Below are 21,766 nucleotides of genomic sequence, written 5' to 3'. Positions count from 1 at the left end.
TCCTCTCCTATCCCCTCCTCTCTCCCCTCCTCTTCTCTCCTCTCCCCTCCCCCCTCCTCTCTCCTCTCCCCTCCTCTCCCCCTATCTCTCCTCCCTCTTTCCCCTCCTCTCTCCTCTCTCCCCCCCTCCCCCCTCCTCTCTCCTCTCCCCTTCTCTCCTCTCCCCTCCTCTCTCCCCTCCTCTCTCCCCTCCCCCCTCCTCTCTCCTCTCCCCTCCTCTCTCCCCTCCCCCCTCCTCTCTCCTCTCCTCTCCTCTCTCCCCTCCCCCCTCCTCTCTCCTCTCCCCTCCTCTCTCCCCTCCCCCCTCCTCTCCCCTCCTCTCTCCTCTCCCCTCTCTCCTCTCCCCTCTCTCCTCTCCCCTCCTCTCCCCTCTCTCCTCTCTCCTCTCCCCTCTCCCCTCTCTCCTCTCCTCTCCCCTCCTCTCCCCTCTCTCCTCTCCCCTCTCTCCCCTCCCCTCTCTCCTCTCCCCTCCCCTCTCTCCTCTCCTCTCCCCTCCTCTCCCCTCCTCTCCCCTCCTCTCTCCCCTCCCCCCTCCTCTCTCCTCTCCTCTTCTCTCCTCTCCCCTCCTCTCTCCTCCTCTCCCCTCCTCTCTCCCCTCCCCTCCCCCCATCCTCTCTCCTCTCCTCTCCCCTCCCCTCCTCTCCTCTCCCTTTCCTGTGTCTGGGACAGCCCTACCAGAGAACAGGAGACCTTCTCTGGCATCCAAACCCTCCATCCAGACCTTAACTCCAGCTCCAGTCCAGGCTACTCCCCCAACCTTAGCCCCATCTCCACTGGGGTCTACTCCCCCAGTCTTAACACCAGCTCCAGTGGGGTCTACTCCCCCAGTCTTACCCCCAGCGTTACCCCCAGCCCCAGTAGGATCTACTCCCCCAGTCTTAACACCAACTCCAGTGCGGTCTACTCCCCCAGTCTTAACCCCAGGCCCAGTAGGATCTACTCCCCCAGTCTTAACACCAACTCCAGTGGGGTCTACTCCCCCAGTCTTAACCCCAGCCCCAGTAGGATCTACTCCCCCAGCCTTACCCCCAGCCCCAGTACGGTCTACTCCCCCAGCGTTACCCCCAGCGTTACCCCCAGCCCCAGTCCAAAGGAAAACCCAACCGGTCTCCACAGAGTCTGAACCTCCTCTTCCTCCTCGGTAAGTATCTGTGTCCTGGACTCCTGATAGAGTGTATAGTCCTCCTCTTGGTTAGTGACTCCTGATAGACTGTATAGTCCTCCTCTTGGTTAGTGACTCCTGATAGACTGTATAGTCCTCCTCTTGGTTAGTGACTCCTGATAGACTGTATAGTCCTCCTCTTGGTTAGTGACTCCTGATAGACTGTATAGTCCTCCTCTTGGTTAGTGACTCCTGATAGACTGTATAGTCCTCTTGGTTAGTGACTCCTGATAGACTGTATAGTCCTCTTGGTTAGTGACTCCTGATAGACTGTATAGTCCTCTTGGTTAGTGACTCCTGATAGACTGTATAGTCCTCCTCTTGGTTAGTGACTCCTGATAGACTGTATAGTCCTCCTCTTGGTTAGTGACTCCTGATAGACTGTATAGTCCTCTTGGTTAGTGACTCCTGATAGACTGTATAGTCCTCCTCTTGGTTAGTGACTCCTGATAGACTGTATAGTCCTCTTGGTTAGTGACTCCTGATAGACTGTATAGTCCTCTTGGTTAGTGACTCCTGATAGACTGTATAGTCCTCTTGGTTAGTGACTCCTGATAGACTGTATAGTCCTCCTCTTGGTTAGTGACTCCTGATAGACTGTATAGTCCTCCTCTTGGTTAGTGACTCCTGATAGACTGTATAGTCCTCTTGGTTAGTGACTCCTGATAGACTGTATAGTCCTCCTCTTGGTTAGTGACTCCTGATAGACTGTATAGTCCTCCTCTTGGTTAGTGACTCCTGATAGACTGTATAGTCCTCTCGGTTAGTGACTCCTGATAGACTGTATAGTCCTCTTGGTTAGTGACTCCTGATAGACTGTATAGTCCTCTTGGTTAGTGACTCCTGATAGACTGTATAGTCCTCTTGGTTAGTGACTCCTGATAGACTGTATAGTCCTCCTTGGTTAGTGTCTCCTGATAGACTGTATAGTCCTCTTGGTTAGTGACTCCTGATAGACTGTATAGTCCTCCTCTTGGTTAGTGACTCCTGATAGACTGTATAGTCCTCTTGGTTAGTGACTCCTGATAGATTGTATAGTCCTCTTGGTTAGTGACTCCTGATAGACTGTATAGTCCTCCTCTTGGTTAGTGACTCCTGATAGACTGTATAGTCCTCTTGGTTAGTGACTCCTGATAGACTGTATAGTCCTCTTGGTTAGTGACTCCTGATAGACTGTATAGTCCTCCTCTTGGTTAGTGACTCCTGATAGACTGTATAGTCCTCCCTGGTTAGTGACTCCTGATAGACTGTATAGTCCTCTTGGTTAGTGACTCCTGATAGACTGTATAGTCCTCCTTTTGGTTAGTGACTCCTGATAGACTGTATAGTCCTCCTCTTGGTTAGTGACTCCTGATAGACTGTATAGTCCTCTTGGTTAGTGACTCCTGATAGACTGTATAGTCCTCTTGGTTAGTGACTCCTGATAGACTGTATAGTCCTCTTGGTTAGTGACTCCTGATAGACTGTATAGTCCTCTTGGTTAGTGACTCCTGATAGACTGTATAGTCCTCTTGGTTAGTGACTCCTGATAGACTGTATAGTCCTCTTGGTTAGTGACTCCTGATAGACTGTATAGTCCTCTTGGTTAGTGACTCCTGATAGACTGTATAGTCCTCTCGGTTAGTGACTCCTGATAGACTGTATAGTCCTCTTGGTTAGTGACTCCTGATAGACTGTATAGTCCTCTTGGTTAGTGACTCCTGATAGACTGTATAGTCCTCCTCTTGGTTAGTGACTCCTGATAGACTGTATAGTCCTCTTGGTTAGTGACTCCTGATAGACTGTATAGTCCTCTTGGTTAGTGACTCCTGATAGACTGTATAGCCCTCTTGGTTAGTGACTCCTGATAGACTGTATAGTCCTCCTCTTGGTTAGTGACTCCTGATAGACTGTATAGTCCTCTTGGTTAGTGACTCCTGATAGACTGTATAGTCCTCTTGGTTAGTGACTCCTGATAGACTGTATAGTCCTCTTGGTTAGTGACTCCTGATAGACTGTATAGTCCTCTTGGTTAGTGACTCCTGATAGACTGTATAGCCCTCTTGGTTAGTGACTCCTGATAGACTGTATAGTCCTCCTCTTGGTTAGTGACTCCTGATAGACTGTATAGTCCTCCTCTTGGTTAGTGACTCCTGATAGACTGTATAGTCCTCCTCTTGGTTAGTGACTCCTGATAGACTGTATAGTCCTCTTGGTTAGTGACTCCTGATAGACTGTATAGTCCTCTTGGTTAGTGACTCCTGATAGACTGTATAGTCCTCCTCTTGGTTAGTGACTCCTGATAGACTGTATAGTCCTCCCTGGTTAGTGACTCCTGATAGACTGTATAGTCCTCTTGGTTAGTGACTCCTGATAGACTGTATAGTCCTCCTTTTGGTTAGTGACTCCTGATAGACTGTATAGTCCTCTTGGTTAGTGACTCCTGATAGACTGTATAGTCCTCTTGGTTAGTGACTCCTGATAGACTGTATAGTCCTCCTCTTGGTTAGTGACTCCTGATAGACTGTATAGTCCTCTTGGTTAGTGACTCCTGATAGACTGTATAGTCCTCTTGGTTAGTGACTCCTGATAGACTGTATAGTCCTCTTGGTTAGTGACTCCTGATAGACTGTATAGTCCTCTTGGTTAGTGACTCCTGATAGACTGTATAGTCCTCTTGGTTAGTGACTCCTGATAGACTGTATAGTCCTCTCGGTTAGTGACTCCTGATAGAGTGTATAGTCCTCTTGGTTAGTGACTCCTGATAGAGTGTATAGTCCTCCTCTTGGTTAGTGACTCCTGATAGACTGTATAGTCCTCCTCTTGGTTAGTGACTCCTGATAGACTGTATAGTCCTCCTCTTGGTTAGTGACTCCTGATAGACTGTATAGTCCTCTTGGTTAGTGACTCCTGATAGACTGTATAGTCCTCCTCTTGGTTAGTGACTCCTGATAGACTGTATAGTCCTCCTCTTGGTTAGTGACTCCTGATAGACTGTATAGTTCTCCTCTTGGTTAGTGACTCCTGATAGACTGTATAGTTCTCCTCTTGGTTAGTGACTCCTGATAGACTGTATAGTCCTCTTGGTTAGTGACTCCTGATAGACTGTATAGTCCTCCTCTTGGTTAGTGACTCCTGATAGACTGTATAGTCCTCCTCTTGGTTAGTGACTCCTGATAGACTGTATAGTCCTCCTCTTGGTTAGTGACTCCTGATAGACTGTATAGTCCTCTTGGTTAGTGACTCCTGATAGACTGTATAGTCCTCTTGGTTAGTGACTCCTGATAGACTGTATAGTCCTCCTCTTGGTTAGTGACTCCTGATAGACTGTATAGTCCTCTTGGTTAGTGACTCCTGATAGACTGTATAGTCCTCTTGGTTAGTGACTCCTGATAGACTGTATAGTCCTCCTCTTGGTTAGTGACTCCTGATAGACTGTATAGTCCTCTTGGTTAGTGACTCCTGATAGACTGTATAGTCCTCCTCTTGGTTAGTGACTCCTGATAGACTGTATAGTCCTCCTCTTGGTTAGTGACTCCTGATAGACTGTATAGTTCTCCTCTTGGTTAGTGACTCCTGATAGACTGTATAGTTCTCCTCTTGGTTAGTGACTCCTGATAGACTGTATAGTCCTCTTGGTTAGTGACTCCTGATAGACTGTATAGTCCTCCTCTTGGTTAGTGACTCCTGATAGACTGTATAGTCCTCCTCTTGGTTAGTGACTCCTGATAGACTGTATAGTCCTCCTCTTGGTTAGTGACTCCTGATAGACTGTATAGTCCTCTTGGTTAGTGACTCCTGATAGACTGTATAGTCCTCTTGGTTAGTGACTCCTGATAGACTGTATAGTCCTCCTCTTGGTTAGTGACTCCTGATAGACTGTATAGTCCTCCTCTTGGTTAGTGACTCCTGATAGACTGTATAGTCCTCTTGGTTAGTGACTCCTGATAGACTGTATAGTCCTCCTCTTGGTTAGTGACTCCTGATAGACTGTATAGTCCTCTTGGTTAGTGACTCCTGATAGACTGTATAGTCCTCTTGGTTAGTGACTCCTGATAGACTGTATAGTCCTCCTCTTGGTTAGTGACTCCTGATAGACTGTATAGTCCTCTTGGTTAGTGACTCCTGATAGACTGTATAGTCCTCTTGGTTAGTGACTCCTGATAGACTGTATAGTCCTCTTGGTTAGTGACTCCTGATAGACTGTATAGTCCTCTTGGTTAGTGACTCCTGATAGACTGTATAGTCCTCCTCTTGGTTAGTGACTCCTGATAGACTGTATAGTCCTCTTGGTTAGTGACTCCTGATAGACTGTATAGTCCTCTTGGTTAGTGACTCCTGATAGACTGTATAGTCCTCTTGGTTAGTGACTCCTGATAGACTGTATAGTCCTCCTCTTGGTTAGTGACTCCTGATAGACTGTATAGTCCTCTTGGTTAGTGACTCCTGATAGACTGTATAGTCCTCCTCTTGGTTAGTGACTCCTGATAGACTGTATAGTCCTCCTCTTGGTTAGTGACTCCTGATAGACTGTATAGTCCTCCTCTTGGTTAGTGACTCCTGATAGACTGTATAGTCCTCCTCTTGGTTAGTGACTCCCGATAGACTGTATAGTCCTCTTGGTTAGTGACTCCCGATAAACTGTATAGTCCTCTTGGTTAGTGACTCCCGATAGACTGTATAGTCCTCTTGGTTAGTGACTCCTGATAGACTGTATAGTCCTCTTGGTTAGTGACTCCTGATAGACTGTATAGTCCTCCTCTTGGTTAGTGACTCCTGATAGACTGTATAGTCCTCTTGGTTAGTGACTCCTGATAGACTGTATAGTCCTCCTCTTGGTTAGTGACTCCTGATAGACTGTATAGTCCTCTTGGTTAGTGACTCCTGATAGACTGTATAGTCCTCTTCTTGGTCAGTGACTCCTGATAGACTGTATAGTCCTCCTCTTGGTTAGTGACTCCTGATAGACTGTATAGTCCTCTTGGTCAGTGACTCCTGATAGACTGTATAGTCCTCCTCTTGGTTAGTGACTCCTGATAGACTGTATAGTCCTCTTGGTTAGTGACTCCTGATAGACTGTATAGTCCTCCTCTTGGTTAGTGACTCCTGATAGACTGTATAGTCCTCTTGGTTAGTGACTCCTGATAGACTGTATAGTCCTCTTGGTTAGTGACTCCTGATAGACTGTATAGTCCTCCTCTTGGTTAGTGACTCCTGATAGACTGTATAGTCCTCTTGGTTAGTGACTCCTGATAGACTGTATAGTCCTCCTCTTGGTTAGTGACTCCTGATAGACTGTATAGTCCTCCTCTTGGTTAGTGACTCCTGATAGACTGTATAGTCCTCCTCTTGGTTAGTGACTCCTGATAGACTGTATAGTCCTCCTCTTGGTTAGTGACTCCTGATAGACTGTATAGTCCTCTTGGTTAGTGACTCCTGATAGACTGTATAGTCCTCTTGGTTAGTGACTCCTGATAGACTGTATAGTCCTCTTGGTTAGTGACTCCTGATAGACTGTATAGTCCTCTTGGTTAGTGACTCCTGATAGACTGTATAGTCCTCCTCTTGGTTAGTGACTCCTGATAGACTGTATAGTCCTCCCTGGTTAGTGACTCCTGATAGACTGTATAGTCCTCTTGGTTAGTGACTCCTGATAGACTGTATAGTCCTCTTGGTCAGTGACTCCTGATAGACTGTATAGTCCTCTTGGTTAGTGACTCCTGATAGACTGTATAGTCCTCTTGGTTAGTGACTCCTGATAGACTGTATAGTCCTCTTGGTTAGTGACTCCTGATAGACTGTATAGTCCTCCTCTTGGTTAGTGACTCCTGATAGACTGTATAGTCCTCTTGGTTAGTGACTCCTGATAGACTGTATAGTCCTCTCGTTTAGTGACTCCTGATAGACTGTAGAAATGTACAATACTAATATAATAGTATAACTATGAATGTCTCTCTTTGTATATTCCAGACCACACACACTCTTAACCTGTCTCTCTCTCTCTCTCTCTCTCTCTCTCTCTCTCTCTCTCTCTCTCTCTCTCTCTCTCTCTCTCTCTCTCTCTCTCTGTCTCTCTGTCTCTCTGTCTCTCTGTCTCTCTCTCGTTCTCTGTCTCTCTCTCGTTCTCTGTCTTTCTCTCTCTGTCTCTGTCTCTCTCTCTCGTTCTCTGTCTGTCTCTGTCCCTGTCTCTCTCTCTCTCTGTCCCTCTCTCTCTCTCTGTCCATGTCTCTCTCTGTCTCTGTCTGTGTGTCTCAGACCCCAGGGAGGGGTTAAGATGCTCCCTCTCCGCCCCCCTCCCATAAAGACTGTTCCTGGTCGACCCCCACCTCCCCAGGCTATCTCCGCCCCCTCTACTATATCATCCAATCAGCCATCCCCTCCCCAGGATGTCTCTGCCCCCTCTACCACATCAGCCAATCAACAGGCTGTCCCCGCCCCCTCCAATCAGCCGCATGGTCAGAGTGCACCAAAGAGAGGCCCCCCTCTACCCCCCCGACCCAAGCCTGGACATCCCCTGTACAAGAACTACATGGTAAACAAACATCTACTGGCTGTAACCCCCACTATACTGTATATACAAAAGTATGTGGACACTCCTTCAAATTAGTGGATTCGGCTATTTCAGCCACACCCATTGCTGACAGGTGTATAAAATCGAGCACACAGCCATGCAACCTACGTAGACAAGCATTGGCTGTAGACTGGCTCGTACTGAAGAGTCTCAGTGACTTTCAATGTAGGATGCCACCTTTCCTACAAGTCATTTTGTCAAATTAATGCCCTACTAGAGCTGCCCCGGTCACCTGTAAGTGCTGTTATTGTGAAGTGACTCAGCCGCGAAGTGGTTGGCCACACAAGCTCACAGAACAGGACCGCCGAGTGTTGAAGGGCGTAAAAATCGTCTGTCCTCGTTTCCAAGACTCACTACAGAGTTCCAAACTGCCTCTGGATGCAACGTCAGCACAAGAACTGTTTGGTCGGGAGCTTCATGAAATGGGTTTACGTGGCCGAGCAGCCGCACACAAGCCTAAGATCACCATGCGCAATGCAAAGCGTCGGGTGGAGTGGTGTAAAGCTGGCCGCCATTGGACTCTGGAGCAGTGGAAACGTGTCCTATGCAGTTATGAATCACGCCTCAGTCCGACGGACAAATCTGGGTTTGGTGGATGCCAGGAGAACGCTACCTTCCCCAATGCATAGTGCCAACTGTAAAGTTTGGTGGAGGAGGAATAATGATCTGGTGCTGTTTTTCATTGTTCGGGCCCCTTAGTTCCAGTGAAGGGAAATCTTAACATTTACATTACATTTACATTTAAGTCATTTAGCAGACGCTCTTATCCAGAGCGACTTACAAATTGGTGCATTCACCTTATGACATCCACCTTACAGCATACAATGACATGCAAGATGATTCTGTGCTTCCAACTTTTTGGCAACAGTTTGGGGAAGGCCCTTTCCTGTTTCAGTATGACAATGTCCCTGTGCAACAAAGCGAGGTCCATACAGAAATGGTTTGTTGAGATCAGTGTGGAAGAACTTGACTGGCCTGCACAGAGCCCTGACTTCAACCCATCGAACACCTTTGGGATAAATTGGGACGCCAACTGCGAGCCAGGCCTAATCGCCCAGCATCAGTGACCGACCTCACTAATGCTCCTGTTGCTGAATGGAAGCAAGTCCCCGCAGTAATGTTCCAACATCTAGTGGAAAGCCTTCCCAGAAGAGTGGAGGCTGTTATAGCAGCAATGTTCCAACATCTAGTGGAAAGCCTTCCCAGAAGAGTGGAGGCTGTTATAGCAGCAAAGGGGGACCAACTCCATATTAATGACTTCCCAGAAGAGTGGAGGCCGTTATAGCATTAAAGGGGGGGACCAACTCCATATTAATGACTTCCCAGAAGAGTGGAGGCTGTTATAGCAGCAAAGGGGGGGGACCAACTCCATATTAATGACTTCCCAGAAGAGTGGAGGCTGTTATAGCAGCAAAGGGGGGGGACCAACTCCATATTAATGCCTTCCCAGAAGAGTGGAGGCTGTTATAGCAGCAAAGGGGGGGGACCAACTCCATATTAATGACTTCCCAGAAGAGTGGAGGCTGTTATAGCATTAAAGGGGGGGACCAACTCCATATTAATGACTTCCCAGAAGAGTGGAGGCTGTTATAGCAGCAAAGGGGGGGGACCAACTCCATATTAATGACTTCCCAGAAGAGTGGAGGCTGTTATAGCAGCAAAGGGGGGGGACCAACTCCATATTAATGCCTTCCCAGAAGAGTGGAGGCTGTTATAGCAGCAAAGGGGGGGGACCAACTCCATATTAATGCCTTCCCAGAAGAGTGGAGGCTGTTATAGCAGCAAAGGGGGGGGACCAACTCCATATTAATGCCCATGATTTTGGAATTACATGTTCGATGAGCAGGTGTCCACATACTTTGTGTGTGTGTGTGTGTGTGTGTGTGTGTGTGTGTGTGTGTGTGTGTGTGTGTGTGTGTGTGTGTGTGTGTGTGTGTGTGTGTGTGTGTGTGTGTGTGTGTGTGTGTGTGTGTGTGTGTGAACTTTTGAATAAGTGCATTTAGTCTTAATTGAGTGTTTAAAAACATGCTCCGGAACTTTGGCGACTACTAAGATTTTTTTTTTTACGTCCCGCTTTGGCCGGAATATGTATATGTAATATTCATACATACATAATCTACACGGAACAAAAATATAAACGCAACATGTAACGTGTTGGTCCCATGTTTTCATGAGCTGAAATAAAATATCCTAGAAATGTTCCATACGCACAAAAAGCTTATTTCTCTAAAATGTTGGTTTACATTTTAAACAAACTAGTAGTTCCACCCCCTTCAACAGCCAGTGAAACTGCAGGGCACCAAATTCAAAACAGAAATCCCATAATTTAAATTCCTCAAGCATACGAGTATTTTACACCATTTTAAAGCTACACTTGTTGTAAATCCAGCCACAGTGTCCGATTTCAAAAAGGTTTTACGACGAAAGCACACCAAACGATTACGTTAGGTGAGAGCCAAGTCACAGAAAAAGAACGCCATTTTTCCAGCTAAAGAGAGCAATAACAAAAAGCAGAAATAGATATAAAATCAATCACTAACCTTTGATAATCTTCAGATGACACTCATAGGACATGTATTTTTTGTTCGGTAAAGTTCATTTTTATATCCATTAATCTGAGTTTAGGCAAGACGCTACTGTATCACTTGGCAAAAAGCCTGAAAAAATGCAGAGCCCCAAATTAAAATTATTATTATTATTATTTCTAAACAATACATTATTTACAGAATTCACAACACACTAATAAGTGTGTGCCTATACTCCACTACCACTATATCTACAACGCACAAATTCTACAACGCAACAAAGTAGTTAAATGGTACTTGTGGTAAGGAAGGGCTGTATGCCATATTGTCCTTTCCTGTGACTGATAATCCATGTGTTTCCCTGTCTAATAACCAGATGGGAATGGCACTTGAACTAGCAGAGCAGGGCTCCAACGGCAGGAAGTTTGGAGAAGTCTCTTGCCAGGTAATGGGGCTTTAACATGAGGTGTTCAGAGGATGGGTGCAAAGGGAACTTTGACCTCTATAGAGAATGTGTGTGTGTGTGTGTGTGTGTGTGGTTGGTGTTTTGGTATGTATTCAGAACAGAGCAGCCAGTTCCAATCACCCCTTAGCATGTCTGAAGGGTCTGGTCGGTATAATCAGTGTTAGCATGTTAGCATGTCTGAAGGGTCTGGTCGGTATAATCAGTGTTAGCATGTCTGGTAGGTATAATCAGTGTTAGCATGTCTGAAGGGTCTGGTAGGTATAATCAGTGTTAGCATGTCTGAAGGGTCTGGTAGGTATAATCAGTGTTAGCATGTCTGAAGGGTCTGGTAGGTATAATCAGTGTTAGCATGTCTGAAGGGTCTGTTAGGTATAATCAGTGTTAGCATGTCTGAAGGGTCTGGTAGGTATAATCAGTGTTAGCATGTCTGAAGGGTCTGGTCGGTATAATCAGTGTTAGCATGTCTTAAGGGTCTGGTAGGTATAATCAGTGTTAGCATGTTAGCATGTCTGAAGGGTCTGGTAGGTATAATCAGTGTTAGCATGTTAGCATGTCTGGTAGATATAATCAGTTTTAGCATGTTAGCATGTCTGAAGGGTCTGGTAGGTATAATCAGTGTTAGCATTTCTGAAGGGTCTGGTAGGTATAATCAGTGTTAGCATGTCTTAAGGGTCTGGTCGGTATAATCAGTGTTAGCATGTCTGAAGGGTCTGGTAGGTATAATCAGTGTTAGCATGTTAGCATGTCTGGTAGGTATACTCAGTGTTAGCATGTCTGAAGGGTCTGGTCGGTATAATCAATGTTAGCATGTCTGAAGGGTCTGGTCGGTATAATCAGTGTTAGCATTTCTGAAGGGTCTGGTAGGTATAATCAGTGTTAGCATGTCTGAAGGGTCTGGTCGGTATAATCAGTGTTAGCATGTCTTAAGGGTCTGGTAGGTATAATCAGTGTTAGCATGTCTGAAGGGTCTGGTAGGTATAATCAGTGTTAGCATGTTAGCATTTCTGAAGGGTCTGGTAGGTATAATCAGTGTTAGCATGTCTGAAGGGTCTGGTAGGTATAATCAGTGTTAGCATGTCTGAAGGGTCTGGTCGGTATAATCAATGTTAGCATGTCTGAAGGGTCTGGTCGGTATAATCAGTGTTAGCATTTCTGAAGGGTCTGGTAGGTATAATCAGTGTTAGCATGTCTGAAGGGTCTGGTCGGTATAATCAGTGTTAGCATGTCTTAAGGGTCTGGTAGGTATAATCAGTGTTAGCATGTCTGAAGGGTCTGGTAGGTATAATCAGTGTTAGCATGTTAGCATTTCTGAAGGGTCTGGTAGGTATAATCAGTGTTAGCATGTCTGAAGGGTCTGGTCGGTATAATCAGTGTTAGCATGTCTGAAGGGTCTGGTCGGTATAATCAGTGTTAGCATGTCTGAAGGGTCTGGTAGGTATAATCAGTGTTAGCATGTCTGAAGGGTCTGGTAGGTATAATCAGTGTTATCATGTCTGAAGGGTCTGGTAGGTATAATCAGTGTTAGCATGTTAGCATGTCTGAAGGGTCTGGTAGGTATAATCAGTGTTAGCATGTCTGAAGGGTCTGGTAGGTATAATCAGTGTTAGCATGTCTGAAGGGTCTGGTCGGTATAATCAGTTTTAGCATGTTAGCATGTCTGAAGGGTCTGGTAGGTATAATCAGTGTTAGCATGTCTGAAGGGTCTGGTAGGTATAATCAGTGTTAGCATGCCTTAAGGGTCTGGTAGGTATAATCAGTGTTAGCATTTCTGAAGGGTCTGGTAGGTATAATCAGTGTTAGCATTTCTGAAGGGTCTGGTAGGTATAATCAGTGTTAGCATGTCTTAAGGGTCTGGTAGGTATAATCAGTGTTAGCATTTCTGAAGGGTCTGGTAGGTATAATCAGTGTTAGCATGTCTGAAGGGTCTGGTCGGTATAATCAGTGTTAGCATGTTAGCATGTCTGGTAGGTATAATCAGTGTTAGCATTTCTGAAGGGTCTGGTAGGTATAATCAGTGTTAGCATGTCTGAAGGGTCTGGTCGGTATGATCAGTGTTAGCATGTTAGCATGTCTGAAGGGTCTGGTCGGTATAATCAGTGTTAGCATGTCTGGTAGGTATAATCAGTGTTAGCATGTCTGAAGGGTCTGGTAGGTATAATCAGTGTTAGCATGTCTGAAGGGTCTGGTAGGTATAATCAGTGTTAGCATGTCTGAAGGGTCTGGTCGGTATAATCAGTGTTAGCATGTCTGAAGGGTCTGGTAGGTATAATCAGTGTTAGCATGTCTGAAGGGTCTGGTAGGTATAATCAGTGTTAGCATTTCTGAAGGGTCTGGTAGGTATAATCAGTGTTAGCATGTCTTAAGGGTCTGGTAGGTATAATCAGTGTTAGCATTTCTGAAGGGTCTGGTAGGTATAATCAGTGTTAGCATGTCTGAAGGGTCTGGTCGGTATAATCAGTGTTAGCATGTTAGCATGTCTGGTAGGTATAATCAGTGTTAGCATTTCTGAAGGGTCTGGTAGGTATAATCAGTGTTAGCATGTCTGAAGGGTCTGGTCGGTATGATCAGTGTTAGCATGTTAGCATGTCTGAAGGGTCTGGTCGGTATAATCAGTGTTAGCATGTCTGGTAGGTATAATCAGTGTTAGCATGTCTGAAGGGTCTGGTAGGTATAATCAGTGTTAGCATGTCTGAAGGGTCTGGTAGGTATAATCAGTGTTAGCATGTCTGAAGGGTCTGGTCGGTATAATCAGTGTTAGCATGTCTGAAGGGTCTGGTAGGTATAATCAGTGTTAGCATGTCTGAAGGGTCTGGTAGGTATAATCAGTGTTAGCATGTCTGAAGGGTCTGGTCGGTATAATCAGTGTTAGCATGTCTTAAGGGTCTGGTAGGTATAATCAGTGTTAGCATGTTAGCATGTCTGAAGGGTCTGGTAGGTATAATCAGTGTTAGCATGTCTTAAGGGTCTGGTAGGTATAATCAGTGTTAGCATGTCTTATGGGTCTGGTAGGTATAATCAGTGTTAGCATTTCTGAAGGGTCTGGTAGGTATAATCAGTGTTAGCATGTCTTAAGGGTCTGGTCTGTATAATCAGTGTTAGCATTTCTGAAGGGTCTGGTAGGTATAATCAGTGTTAGCATTTCTGAAGGGTCTGGTCGGTATAATCAGTGTTAGCATGTTAGCATGTCTGGTAGATATAATCAGTTTTAGCATGTTAGCATGTCTGAAGGGTCTGGTAGGTATAATCAGTGTTAGCATTTCTGAAGGGTCTGGTAGGTATAATCAGTGTTAGCATGTCTTAAGGGTCTGGTCGGTATAATCAGTGTTAGCATGTCTGAAGGGTCTGGTAGGTATAATCAGTGTTAGCATGTTAGCATGTCTGGTAGGTATAATCAGTGTTAGCATGTCTGAAGGGTCTGGTAGGTATAATCAGTGTTAGCATGTCTGAAGGGTCTGGTCGGTATAATCAGTGTTAGCATGTTAGCATTTCTGAAGGGTCTGGTAGGTATAATCAGTGTTAGCATGTCTGAAGGGTCTGGTAGGTATAATCAGTGTTAGCATGTCTGAAGGGTCTGGTCGGTATAATCAATGTTAGCATGTCTGAAGGGTCTGGTCGGTATAATCAGTGTTAGCATTTCTGAAGGGTCTGGTAGGTATAATCAGTGTTAGCATGTCTGAAGGGTCTGGTCGGTATAATCAGTGTTAGCATGTCTTAAGGGTCTGGTAGGTATAATCAGTGTTAGCATGTCTGAAGGGTCTGGTAGGTATAATCAGTGTTAGCATGTTAGCATTTCTGAAGGGTCTGGTAGGTATAATCAGTGTTAGCATGTCTGAAGGGTCTGGTCGGTATAATCAGTGTTAGCATGTCTGAAGGGTCTGGTCGGTATAATCAGTGTTAGCATGTCTGAAGGGTCTGGTAGGTATAATCAGTGTTAGCATGTCTGAAGGGTCTGGTAGGTATAATCAGTGTTAGCATGTCTGAAGGGTCTGGTAGGTATAATCAGTGTTAGCATGTTAGCATGTCTGAAGGGTCTGGTAGGTATAATCAGTGTTAGCATGTCTGAAGGGTCTGGTAGGTATAATCAGTGTTAGCATGTCTGAAGGGTCTGGTCGGTATAATCAGTTTTAGCATGTTAGCATGTCTGAAGGGTCTGGTAGGTATAATCAGTGTTAGCATGTCTGAAGGGTCTGGTAGGTATAATCAGTGTTAGCATGCCTTAAGGGTCTGGTAGGTATAATCAGTGTTAGCATTTCTGAAGGGTCTGGTAGGTATAATCAGTGTTAGCATTTCTGAAGGGTCTGGTAGGTATAATCAGTGTTAGCATGTCTTAAGGGTCTGGTAGGTATAATCAGTGTTAGCATTTCTGAAGGGTCTGGTAGGTATAATCAGTGTTAGCATGTCTGAAGGGTCTGGTCGGTATAATCAGTGTTAGCATGTTAGCATGTCTGGTAGGTATAATCAGTGTTAGCATTTCTGAAGGGTCTGGTAGGTATAATCAGTGTTAGCATGTCTGAAGGGTCTGGTCGGTATAATCAGTGTTAGCATGTTAGCATGTCTGAAGGGTCTGGTAGGTATAATCAGTGTTAGCATTTCTGAAGGGTCTGGTCGGTATAATCAGTGTTAGCATGTCTGAAGGGTCTGGTAGGTATAATCAGTGTTAGCATGTTAGCATTTCTGAAGGGTCTGGTAGGTATAATCAGTGTTAGCATGTCTGAAGGGTCTGGTCGGTATAAACAGTGTTAGCATGTCTGAAGGGTCTGGTAGGTATAATCAGTGTTAGCATGTCTGGTAGGTATAATCAGTGTTAGCATGTCTGAAGGGTCTGGTAGGTATAATCAGTGTTAGCATGTCTGAAGGGTCTGGTAGGTATAATCAGTGTTAGCATGTCTGAAGGGTCTGGTAGGTATAATCAGTGTTAGCATGTCTGAAGGGTCTGGTAGGTATAATCAGTGTTAGCATGTCTGAAGGGTCTGGTCGGTATAAACAGTGTTAGCAAGTCTGAAGGGTCTGGTAGGTATAATCAGTGTTAGCATGTCTGGTAGGTATAATCAGTGTTAGCATGTCTGAAGGGTCTGGTAGGTATAATCAGTGTTAGCATGTCTGAAGGGTCTGGTAGGTATAATCAGTGTTAGCATGTCTGAAGGGTCTGGTAGGTATAATCAGTGTTAGCATGTCTGAAGGGTCTGGTAGGTATAATCAGTGTTAGCATGTCTGAAGGGTCTGGTAGGTATAATCAGTGTTACCATGTCTGAAGGGTCTGGTAGGTATAATCAGTGTTAGCATTTCTGAAGGGTCTGGTAGGTATAATCAGTGTTAGCATGTCTGAAGGGTCTGGTCGGTATAATCAGTGTTAGCATGTCTGAAGGGTCTGGTAGGTATAATCAGTGTTAGCATGTCTGAAGGGTCTGGTAGGTATAATCAGTGTTAGCATGTCTGAAGGGTCTGGTCGGTATAATCAGTTTTAGCATGTTAGCATGTCTGAAGGGTCTGGTAGGTATAATCAGTGTTAGCATGTCTGAAGGGTCTGGTCGGTATAATCAGTTTTAGCATGTTAGCATGTCTGAAGGGTCTGGTAGGTATAATCAGTGTTAGCATGTCTGAAGGGTCTGGTAGGTATAATCAGTGTTAGCATGCCTTAAGGGTCTGGTAGGTATAATCAGTGTTAGCATTTCTGAAGGGTCTGGTAGGTATAATCAGTGTTAGCATGTCTTAAGGGTCTGGTAGGTATAATCAGTGTTAGCATTTCTGAAGGGTCTGGTAGGTATAATCAGTGTTGGCATGTCTGAAGGGTCTGGTAGGTATAATCAGTGTTAGCATGTCTGAAGGGTCTGGTAGGTATAATCAGTGTTAGCATGTCTGAAGGGTCTGGTAGGTATAATCAGTGTTAGCATGTCTGAAGGGTCTGGTAGGTATAATCAGTGTTAGCATGTCTGAAGGGTCTGGTCGGTATAATCAGTGTTAGCATGTTAGCATGTCTGAAGGGTCTGGTAGGTATAATCAGTGTTAGCATTTCTGAAGGGTCTGGTAGGTATAATCAGTGTTAGCATGTCTGAAGGGTCTGGTAGGTATAATCAGTGTTAGCATGTCTGAAGGGTCTGGTAGGTATAATCAGTGTTAGCATGTCTTAAGGGTCTGGTCGGTATAATCAGTGTTAGCATGTCTGAAGGGTCTGGTAGGTATAATCAGTGTTAGCATGTTAGCATTTCTGAAGGGTCTGGTAGGTATAATCAGTGTTAGCATGTCTGAAGGGTCTGGTCGGTATAAACAGTGTTAGCATGTCTGAAGGGTCTGGTAGGTATAATCAGTGTTAGCATGTCTGGTAGGTATAATCAGTGTTAGCATGTCTGAAGGGTCTGGTAGGTATAATCAGTGTTAGCATGTCTGAAGGGTCTGGTAGGTATAATCAGTGTTAGCATGTCTTAAGGGTCTGGTCGGTATAATCAGTGTTAGCATGTCTGAAGGGTCTGGTAGGTATAATCAGTGTTAGCATGTTAGCATGTCTGGTAGGTATACTCAGTGTTAGCATGTCTGAAGGGTCTGGTCGGTATAATCAATGTTAGCATGTCTGAAGGGTCTGGTCGGTATAATCAGTGTTAGCATTTCTGAAGGGTCTGGTAGGTATAATCAGTGTTAGCATGTCTGAAGGGTCTGGTCGGTATAATCAGTGTTAGCATGTCTTAAGGGTCTGGTAGGTATAATCAGTGTTAGCATGTCTGAAGGGTCTGGTAGGTATAATCAGTGTTAGCATGTTAGCATTTCTGAAGGGTCTGGTAGGTATAATCAGTGTTAGCATGTCTGAAGGGTCTGGTAGGTATAATCAGTGTTAGCATGTCTGAAGGGTCTGGTCGGTATAATCAATGTTAGCATGTCTGAAGGGTCTGGTCGGTATAATCAGTGTTAGCATTTCTGAAGGGTCTGGTAGGTATAATCAGTGTTAGCATGTCTGAAGGGTCTGGTCGGTATAATCAGTGTTAGCATGTCTTAAGGGTCTGGTAGGTATAATCAGTGTTAGCATGTCTGAAGGGTCTGGTAGGTATAATCAGTGTTAGCATGTTAGCATTTCTGAAGGGTCTGGTAGGTATAATCAGTGTTAGCATGTCTGAAGGGTCTGGTCGGTATAATCAGTGTTAGCATGTCTGAAGGGTCTGGTCGGTATAATCAGTGTTAGCATGTCTGAAGGGTCTGGTAGGTATAATCAGTGTTAGCATGTCTGAAGGGTCTGGTAGGTATAATCAGTGTTAGCATGTCTGAAGGGTCTGGTAGGTATAATCAGTGTTAGCATGTTAGCATTTCTGAAGGGTCTGGTAGGTATAATCAGTGTTAGCATGTCTGAAGGGTCTGGTAGGTATAATCAGTGTTAGCATGTCTGAAGGGTCTGGTCGGTATAATCAGTTTTAGCATGTTAGCATGTCTGAAGGGTCTGGTAGGTATAATCAGTGTTAGCATGTCTGAAGGGTCTGGTCGGTATAATCAGTTTTAGCATGTTAGCATGTCTGAAGGGTCTGGTAGGTATAATCAGTGTTAGCATGTCTGAAGGGTCTGGTAGGTATAATCAGTGTTAGCATGCCTTAAGGGTCTGGTAGGTATAATCAGTGTTAGCATTTCTGAAGGGTCTGGTAGGTATAATCAGTGTTAGCATTTCTGAAGGGTCTGGTAGGTATAATCAGTGTTAGCATGTCTTAAGGGTCTGGTAGGTATAATCAGTGTTAGCATTTCTGAAGGGTCTGGTAGGTATAATCAGTGTTAGCATGTCTGAAGGGTCTGGTCGGTATAATCAGTGTTAGCATGTTAGCATGTCTGGTAGGTATAATCAGTGTTAGCATTTCTGAAGGGTCTGGTAGGTATAATCAGTGTTAGCATGTCTGAAGGGTCTGGTCGGTATGATCAGTGTTAGCATGTTAGCATGTCTGAAGGGTCTGGTCGGTATAATCAGTGTTAGCATGTCTGGTAGGTATAATCAGTGTTAGCATGTCTGAAGGGTCTGGTCGGTATGATCAGTGTTAGCATGTTAGCATGTCTGAAGGGTCTGGTCGGTATAATCAGTGTTAGCATGTCTGGTAGGTATAATCAGTGTTAGCATGTCTGAAGGGTCTGGTAGGTATAATCAGTGTTAGCATGTCTGAAGGGTCTGGTAGGTATAATCAGTGTTAGCATGTCTGAAGGGTCTGGTCGGTATAATCAGTGTTAGCATGTCTGAAGGGTCTGGTAGGTATAATCAGTGTTAGCATGTCTGAAGGGTCTGGTAGGTATAATCAGTGTTAGCATGTCTGAAGGGTCTGGTCGGTATAATCAGTGTTAGCATGTCTTAAGGGTCTGGTAGGTATAATCAGTGTTAGCATGTTAGCATGTCTGAAGGGTCTGGTAGGTATAATCAGTGTTAGCATGTCTTATGGGTCTGGTAGGTATAATCAGTGTTAGCATTTCTGAAGGGTCTGGTAGGTATAATCAGTGTTAGCATGTCTTAAGGGTCTGGTCTGTATAATCAGTGTTAGCATTTCTGAAGGGTCTGGTAGGTATAATCAGTGTTAGCATTTCTGAAGGGTCTGGTCGGTATAATCAGTGTTAGCATGTTAGCATGTCTGGTAGATATAATCAGTTTTAGCATGTTAGCATGTCTGAAGGGTCTGGTAGGTATAATCAGTGTTAGCATTTCTGAAGGGTCTGGTAGGTATAATCAGTGTTAGCATGTCTTAAGGGTCTGGTAGGTATAATCAGTGTTAGCATGTCTTATGGGTCTGGTAGGTATAATCAGTGTTAGCATTTCTGAAGGGTCTGGTAGGTATAATCAGTGTTAGCATGTCTTAAGGGTCTGGTCTGTATAATCAGTGTTAGCATTTCTGAAGGGTCTGGTAGGTATAATCAGTGTTAGCATTTCTGAAGGGTCTGGTCGGTATAATCAGTGTTAGCATGTTAGCATGTCTGGTAGATATAATCAGTTTTAGCATGTTAGCATGTCTGAAGGGTCTGGTAGGTATAATCAGTGTTAGCATTTCTGAAGGGTCTGGTAGGTATAATCAGTGTTAGCATGTCTTAAGGGTCTGGTCGGTATAATCAGTGTTAGCATGTCTGAAGGGTCTGGTAGGTATAATCAGTGTTAGCATGTTAGCATGTCTGGTAGGTATAATCAGTGTTAGCATGTCTGAAGGGTCTGGTAGGTATAATCAGTGTTAGCATGTCTGAAGGGTCTGGTCGGTATAATCAGTGTTAGCATGTTAGCATTTCTGAAGGGTCTGGTAGGTATAATCAGTGTTAGCATGTCTGAAGGGTCTGGTAGGTATAATCAGTGTTAGCATGTCTGAAGGGTCTGGTCGGTATAATCAATGTTAGCATGTCTGAAGGGTCTGGTCGGTATAATCAGTGTTAGCATTTCTGAAGGGTCTGGTAGGTATAATCAGTGTTAGCATGTCTGAAGGGTCTGGTCGGTATAATCAGTGTTAGCATGTCTTAAGGGTCTGGTAGGTATAATCAGTGTTAGCATGTCTGAAGGGTCTGGTAGGTATAATCAGTGTTAGCATGTTAGCATTTCTGAAGGGTCTGGTAGGTATAATCAGTGTTAGCATGTCTGAAGGGTCTGGTCGGTATAATCAGTGTTAGCATGTCTGAAGGGTCTGGTCGGTATAATCAGTGTTAGCATGTCTGAAGGGTCTGGTAGGTATAATCAGTGTTAGCATGTCTGAAGGGTCTGGTAGGTATAATCAGTGTTAGCATGTCTGAAGGGTCTGGTAGGTATAATCAGTGTTAGCATGTTAGCATGTCTGAAGGGTCTGGTAGGTATAATCAGTGTTAGCATGTCTGAAGGGTCTGGTAGGTATAATCAGTGTTAGCATGTCTGAAGGGTCTGGTCGGTATAATCAGTTTTAGCATGTTAGCATGTCTGAAGGGTCTGGTAGGTATAATCAGTGTTAGCATGTCTGAAGGGTCTGGTAGGTATAATCAGTGTTAGCATGCCTTAAGGGTCTGGTAGGTATAATCAGTGTTAGCATTTCTGAAGGGTCTGGTAGGTATAATCAGTGTTAGCATTTCTGAAGGGTCTGGTAGGTATAATCAGTGTTAGCATGTCTTAAGGGTCTGGTAGGTATAATCAGTGTTAGCATTTCTGAAGGGTCTGGTAGGTATAATCAGTGTTAGCATGTCTGAAGGGTCTGGTCGGTATAATCAGTGTTAGCATGTTAGCATGTCTGGTAGGTATAATCAGTGTTAGCATTTCTGAAGGGTCTGGTAGGTATAATCAGTGTTAGCATGTCTGAAGGGTCTGGTCGGTATAATCAGTGTTAGCATGTTAGCATGTCTGAAGGGTCTGGTAGGTATAATCAGTGTTAGCATTTCTGAAGGGTCTGGTCGGTATAATCAGTGTTAGCATGTCTGAAGGGTCTGGTAGGTATAATCAGTGTTAGCATGTTAGCATTTCTGAAGGGTCTGGTAGGTATAATCAGTGTTAGCATGTCTGAAGGGTCTGGTCGGTATAAACAGTGTTAGCATGTCTGAAGGGTCTGGTAGGTATAATCAGTGTTAGCATGTCTGGTAGGTATAATCAGTGTTAGCATGTCTGAAGGGTCTGGTAGGTATAATCAGTGTTAGCATGTCTGAAGGGTCTGGTAGGTATAATCAGTGTTAGCATGTCTGAAGGGTCTGGTAGGTATAATCAGTGTTAGCATGTCTGAAGGGTCTGGTAGGTATAATCAGTGTTAGCATGTCTGAAGGGTCTGGTCGGTATAAACAGTGTTAGCATGTCTGAAGGGTCTGGTAGGTATAATCAGTGTTAGCATGTCTGGTAGGTATAATCAGTGTTAGCATGTCTGAAGGGTCTGGTAGGTATAATCAGTGTTAGCATGTCTGAAGGGTCTGGTAGGTATAATCAGTGTTAGCATGTCTGAAGGGTCTGGTAGGTATAATCAGTGTTAGCATGTCTGAAGGGTCTGGTAGGTATAATCAGTGTTAGCATGTCTGAAGGGTCTGGTAGGTATAATCAGTGTTACCATGTCTGAAGGGTCTGGTAGGTATAATCAGTGTTAGCATTTCTGAAGGGTCTGGTAGGTATAATCAGTGTTAGCATGTCTGAAGGGT

At 44.5% G+C, this 21,766-nt stretch overlaps 1 protein-coding gene across 2 annotated transcripts in view; it reads left to right on the top strand.

The window, feature by feature from the left end:
- The window catches only part of LOC129835571 (SH3 domain-containing protein 19-like), a 115,133-nt gene that overhangs the window by 72,224 nt on the left and 21,143 nt on the right, over positions 1-21,766 (top strand). The window contains exons 8-10 of one of the 2 annotated variants that reach the window (XM_055901266.1): positions 669-1,140; positions 7,396-7,672; positions 10,613-10,681. In XM_055901266.1, the coding sequence (XP_055757241.1) occupies positions 669-1,140; positions 7,396-7,672; positions 10,613-10,681 (818 nt within the window). The remainder of the gene's footprint in view (positions 1-668; positions 1,141-7,395; positions 7,673-10,612; positions 10,682-21,766) is intronic. The other variant, XM_055901267.1, reaches the window with a different exon arrangement.

The sequence above is a fragment of the Salvelinus fontinalis genome, chromosome 36, assembly GCF_029448725.1.
Source record: "Salvelinus fontinalis isolate EN_2023a chromosome 36, ASM2944872v1, whole genome shotgun sequence".
Lineage (NCBI taxonomy): Eukaryota > Metazoa > Chordata > Actinopteri > Salmoniformes > Salmonidae > Salvelinus > Salvelinus fontinalis.
Note: the sequence above shows the minus strand (reverse complement) of the source record. Positions and strands in the feature narration are given on the sequence as shown.